Source organism: Lactuca virosa, chromosome 7, assembly GCF_052849685.1.
Source record: "Lactuca virosa cultivar CGN04683 chromosome 7, Lactuca_virosa_CGN04683_v6, whole genome shotgun sequence".
Lineage (NCBI taxonomy): Eukaryota > Viridiplantae > Streptophyta > Magnoliopsida > Asterales > Asteraceae > Lactuca > Lactuca virosa.
In genome coordinates, this window is record NC_136432.1 from 34,025,680 (window position 1) to 34,031,772 (window position 6,093).

At 37.2% G+C, this 6,093-nt stretch overlaps 1 protein-coding gene across 2 annotated transcripts; it reads right to left on the bottom strand.

The window, feature by feature from the left end:
* Nucleotides 1-3,796: 3,796 nt before the first annotated feature.
* Nucleotides 3,797-5,607, bottom strand: LOC145126019 (uncharacterized). 2 transcript variants are annotated; one of them, XM_079061421.1, is made up of 6 exons: nucleotides 5,522-5,607; nucleotides 4,930-5,034; nucleotides 4,735-4,824; nucleotides 4,561-4,659; nucleotides 4,269-4,451; nucleotides 3,797-4,040 (listed from the first exon to the last, which is right to left on the bottom strand). In XM_079061421.1, the coding sequence occupies exons 2-6, from the start codon at nucleotides 5,029-5,031 to the stop codon at nucleotides 3,978-3,980; spliced, it is 537 nt and encodes a 178-aa protein (XP_078917547.1). In that variant the 5' UTR covers nucleotides 5,032-5,034; nucleotides 5,522-5,607; the 3' UTR covers nucleotides 3,797-3,977. The 2 variants fall into 2 exon arrangements, with proteins under 2 accessions (XP_078917547.1, XP_078917548.1); XM_079061422.1 differs by lacking the exon at nucleotides 5,522-5,607 and having other exon boundaries at nucleotides 4,930-5,509.
* Between the last annotated feature and the right edge of the window lie 486 nt (nucleotides 5,608-6,093).

Below are 6,093 nucleotides of genomic sequence, written 5' to 3' on the forward strand. Positions count from 1 at the left end.
GACTTTTTTGGATTGGTGGTCCTTTTGATGTATTTTGATTGTGGTTTTGGTCCCTTACTAAACTGAAATGACTAATATGCCCTCCTGATATTTTTTTAATCTTTTTTCTATTTAATTTAATGTTTTATTAAATTAAAATATAGGGACCACCATCTTTCTCTCTCTCTCTCAAGGATTACAACCAAAAACACATACAACTTTGTTCTTCATCTTCTTCCCCCTTTCACCATATTCTCTCCTTCCAAAAACCTAAATCCTCCCGTCAAAATTGTAACACCCGGATTTCTAGGTATATTATTTTTAATTATTTATTTTGAGAGTCTTTGATCTACTTGACGAGTTGGTGCCATAACTCGTCGAGTAGGAGCGGGGTGGCCACGTAAGTTTAATGAACTACTCGACGAGTCCAAGAGTAAACTCACCGAGTAGGCGCTGTGGGTGGAAACCCTAAATCCCCGGGCATGTGCCCTATTTAAGGGACCTTATGGCCCTTATTTGCGGCCACCTTCACCCTTGAGAGCACCAGAGCACCTGAGAGCGTTGTGAGAGAGAGAAGAAGCCGTTTCTTCATTCTAAGTGTGTTTTTGCAAGAAAGAAGGAAGGAGGGCAAGCAAGGAAGATTGAGGAGCTCAGATCTACCACCATTTGATCAGAAGAGGCTGCTAGAGGTATTAATCTGTGCTCAATCTCGTGTATTTGGTGATCTACTTGAATCTAGGGTTTTCTTATGCCTTCTTTAGCTTGGATTCGAAGTATGTGAGGTCCCAAGGTGGAGTTCTTCTTAGATCTGGACCTTAAGAGGTCCAGAGAGTCATATCTATCTTGTTTTATGCTATTCCATTTGAGATATGAACCTAGGTTGCCATTTTTGGGGCTATTTCACCAAAAGAAGCTATTTGGACGTTACATGAGTGTAAAGGTCGGACCTTTACGTGATTTTAGGGCATGGTAAGGTCAGATCTATAGGTTAGAGAAATAGATCTGACCTCAGAAGGTCATTTGAGTGTTGCCATGGAAGGAACTCGTTGAGTCCTTTAGTGCACTCGACGAGTCGAGTCGGGGTTGCCCCGCGATTCGTGACAGGTGTAACCCGTCGAGTGAAGGGATGACTCGACGTGCCAAGTGAGGCTAGAAGGATTCAGAGGACCCGCATGGACTCGTCGAGTCGCCCATGTGCACTCGACGAGTCGGGTCAAAGTTTGACCGTTGACTTCAGTTGACCTTAAGGTTTGGTCAAGCTGATTCAGAAGAGTTCAGGGAGGGGTAGAATGGCCTTCTACCCAATCTTTAGAGATGAGTCTATGAGAGGGTATTGATCAGGAATGTTATTATGTTAATAGGAGGAGGCTAGGTCGGGTTATCGAGCACGAGAGGTTATCCGACATCGTACGAGGTGAGTCTTCTCACTATATTGTACCTAGAGTGGTACCTATATGTGACCGGAAGGTCTTATATGCTATGAGATGTATGTGCTGTATGCTGTTATATGATATGGATGTGGTATGTATGTTATGAATGCGAAGGACCGGAAGGTCATTATGCTAAGGACCGGAAGGTCATTATGGTATGGACCGGAAGGTCAACATGATATGGACCGGAAGGTCATTACGGGTAGGACCGGAAGGTCTACCAGGGTTGTGGGACGGAAGTCCTCTGAGACACAGCGACTGGAAGGTCTTATAGCCTTGAGTGGCGTATGTGCGTATGTGGTATTTTGGGGAACTCACTAAGCATTTAGGCTTACAGTTGTTGTGTTATGTGTTTCAGGTACTAGCGAGGATCGCGGGAAGGCGCCGGCATGATTCGTACACACTCATGGAGTTTATGTCTTGTGATTCCTGGGACATGTTTGTTATGATAACATTGGATACATTATGTTTTGATATTACCTTATGAATAAAAGTATGTTTTAAAAATGAAAAATTGTTTTGGAAATTTACGTTGTTACAAAAATGCTCAATTCCTACATATAAAAAACGCAATCAAGATTTATAAACACATAAGCCACCATCATTCGCCTCCAACAGTCTCCATCCCCCTATATCTTCACCATTACCGTTCACTACCATCCCTTTTGACTCTGATTATCGTTTTGGGAACATCATCATCACCATCACTATTACTCCTCCCCAATCTGCAAATCGCTATCTACTTAGCTTTCTTCGGCATCGGCTTAGTTCACCTGAAAGAATCCTCTCTATTTAACCTCCCAGATCTTGCAACATCCTCGTTTTGGAGAATCGATCTGTCAAGGAAAGGGGGTGTTTCGTAAACTATTTAAACAAAAATGATGGGGGGGGGGAGGGATCATCGTTTTCAACAGATTGGGAAGGAACACAAATGGGGTGTTTGAGATTACTTTTTAAGGGTAAAAGTCCTTTTTATAAAAGGACTTTTTGACCAGTGACTTTTTCCAAAAGAATTTTTTTTAAATGTGTTTGTTTTTACTTATTGGGTAAAAGACAACTTTTCAAGTTAAAAGTTTCAAAAGTTACAAAAAGATAGAATTTGTGACTTTTCAAAAACCAACTTTTCCTTCTACACAAAAAGTTATTTTAAAAGATCTTTTTCATCATCCAAATATCTTTTGGCTATTTTTTTAACTTTTTGGAAAAGTTAAAAGTCAAAAGTTGTTTTAAAAGCAATCCCAAACACCCTCAAATAGGAAGCACCTCCGGAGGTGGCTGGGAAATCGCGAGGAGAGGAAGAGCCGGCAGAAAGCCGTTGCCGACGACTGTGACATCGAAGGGAAAGGGTCTCCGGTCTTTGACCGATCGTGAAGAAGAACAAAGGTAGAAATCGGGGGAGGATCTTCGATCCTCGTCTGATCGTGAAAGGAGAAGCACAAATTTTTTTTTTTAAAAAAAAAGGTGGTATGATGGTGGTTTAGCAGCTCACTAGGAGGCGAGCCGACATCGAAGGGCTGCTCTGGCAACTTCTTTCTTTTTTGACCCGATCAAGAACAACACATATATGAGGAGGAAGGACTTCAGTCCTCTGTAGATCGGAGAAGGATGTTGAACGGAAGCAACACCGAATTGGGGGTCTTTGGATTGTTGTTCTGATCGACAGGAAAAATGAAGGAAAGAGAAAGGTTGTTTTACTCTTTGATGGCAGCAGCAAAATTCGAGAGAGAGAGAGAGAGAGAGAGAGAGAGAGAGAGAGAGAGAGAGACTCCTATTTTTATTATATATATATAAATACTTATAAGAAAAAAAATGGAAAATATATATAATAAGGGCAATTTAGTCTTTTCAATTTACCAAAGGACCAAAATCACAAGCAAACTACCTCAAAAAGACCACCAATCCAAAAAGGTCGTGGTTTGGACTAAAACTCCAAAAAATTGCATACCACATGACCATTTTTGCAATTTTATCTATATATATTTGGGAAAATGATACCACAGGACCATTTTTGCAATTTTGTCTATATATATTTGGGAAAATGATTTACGTACGATAGTGACTTGTCATTTTTGTTTATATTTTGTAACTTGTGAGGGTAAACAAGTTTTTCGATAGTATTACTTTTTTTATACAAATTTCACCAATAAACTAAGATTAATATCCTACTTAGCCAACAATTTTTTTGTACAACTTTTTTTTGCAATTTATATAACCTTTTTTTACACTTGGTTACCTATGTGCTCTTACATATTTATTTTTATGCATGTTTTTATTTAATATTTTTTGTTTTCACAAATTAATGGTTTCTCTTGTTAAATCAAGTTAAACAATCTCCATGTCAAATATTTATTTTTTCCCACCCGATATAAAAGGAAATAGAATGTGTATGAATGCCTAAAGGAGCAAAGCTAGTAAAACATAAATTCTTTTTCCAAGTTGTACATTTTGCTCAGAGTATAAGAGAGTGTTTTAGCACTACTCTGCTCACAAAATCAAGACAAAACATTTGCTCCAAAACCATATATCACAAAAATCCCTACCATCTTTGCTTACTTTCTTCAGTTATCCTTAGAGTATATCTGCATCCCTCAATGCAGTTCCTTTTTGCTTGACAGCATCATCTCTTGAATTCTATGATAACACCATAAAAATTGTCAGAATGCAAAAACAAAGTTTTATGTTTCAGCCAAATTTAATGAAATGATGTTATGATCAACAAATATATACTGCTTTTGTATCAATCATAGCAAGTTTCATGACATTTGTCTAACAACATAAAACCTAAAAAGTCATGCGTAATGTTAAATTTGATATAATGATATGTGAAAGTTAAAAAAAAAATGGAGACAAAAGACTTACCTTGGCATCAGCAATCTGAGCCTCATAAATGAGACACAGTTTCTCCAATGTCATGCTGTACTTTAATAGCATATCTTTCTCCCTTTCTAGGTTTTTGTTTGCATTATTAGCTCTTTCAAGTTGATCTTCAAGTTTGATGTTAAGCTTTTGCAACATCTTATTCTGATCTTCTAATGTTTCCACCTGAAAAATCAATAATGAAGAAAACCAATATCTGAAATCAGAACCACATTTTGTAGATTTACTTGTATGGTTGTGGATTCTCTTATTTATATTACCAAATACTAATTACCTTCTTATTAGCAGTCAATGCATTCTGTTGGATCCTTACAAGCTCCTCCTTTAAAGAATCTTGATTCTTTTCTAAAGTCTTAAGACATTCAAGGGCATCCTAATAATGTATGCAAAAGAGATTCAAGATAAGAAACAATTAGATAACACGAAATTGTTACATCAAAAGCCTTACTAGCTTATGTGACCTTTCAGCTGCCAAACTTTCTGTGGCAATAGCTATCTGTAGTTGGAGCGATGCTATTTTCATTTTTTGGAAGTTCTCCTATAAAAGAAGTGTGAATGAAATCATGAATGATAATGGGAAGATTAGATGCTAACAGAAAACACGAGATAACAGATTAATGGGTGAATACCAATACGAACTAACCTTCATCTGCTTACTCAAATCCTCGTTGATTGGATTTCGGGAAGGTGATAGACTGCCTCCACCCGCAGGCGTTGAAGCGAGCGTACTATGAGTGTGCATCATCAACTGCTCAATTTTGGGAATTAATGTGAGTTGGATTTGGGGAAAACGAAGGTTAATTTGAGGTTAGGGTTAGACACAGACACGGAGAGAGACGACTGGAACGGGAATAAAATGCAAAAAACAGCATTCCAAACGCTAATCATTCATGGCCAAAAGGAGAGCGTGGAAATATGTGAAGTGAACAAGAATGCAATCGGAAAGCAACACTAGTTCTCTTCAACATAGCTCCAAAATATGAATCATAAATCTGACTTACATACTGATTTCAAAACTGGATAGACTATGCCAGTTTTGAAATCGATCGTTAAGAAGGGCATTGATTATCATCTGCAAATCCAAATACGCATTTGCCTAAAGGAAATGTAAACAGTATAAACCCTGATTTCGATCAGCGATTTTAAAACGAAACGTTTCCTGCAAACCCTGCTACGTATAGAAGAGAAAATCCAAAATCTATCAACAACTAGATATATGAATCATACATTCATACCTGTTATGGTATGGCGAGAAGCGGAGAAGGAGGAGAATAGAGGGAAACATTCAAATTTTTTTTTTTTTTTTTTTTTTTGACAAAATTGCAAAAATGGTCTGTATTTGTCAAAATTTTGTGATTTTTGTCCAACAAGTTTTGATGTTATACCAACGGTCCATCTTTGAATATTTTAGTGATTTTGGTCCCTATCAGCTTGAAAAGAATGTTATATCTTTCTTGATTTTCTTTTTCCTTTTCTTTTAAGTAATTTATTATTTACTATATTACAAAAAGAATATATATATATATATATATATATATATATATATATATATATATATATATATATATATAATTTACTCTAAAATATCATCATTCATCCTACACCCAAAACCACCATCACTACTGCCATATACTACCACGATTGCAATCAACCACCATGTCATCGACCACCACACCGTCATCAACCACAATCACCACAGATCAGACAAAAAAGGGGCCAAATCAAAACCAAGCACAAAGAAAAATCAACGACATAGTGAAGATATGGAGGCACAGAATCAAATCGATTTCTGAAAAATCAATTTCAT

What these genes read in the sequence shown, in the direction of transcription:
- LOC145126019 (XM_079061421.1), bottom strand. Translation starts at nt 5,031, where the DNA reads ATGATGCACACTCATAGTACGCTCGCTTCAACGCCTGCGGGTGGAGGC. An exon ending in CTGAAAGGTCACATAAGCTA is followed by an intron (nt 4,660 to 4,734) that starts GTAAGGCTTTTG and finishes ATACATTATTAG; the next exon opens with GATGCCCTTGAATGTCTTAA. An exon ending in CATTGACTGCTAATAAGAAG is followed by an intron (nt 4,452 to 4,560) that starts GTAATTAGTATT and finishes TTGATTTTTCAG; the next exon opens with GTGGAAACATTAGAAGATCA.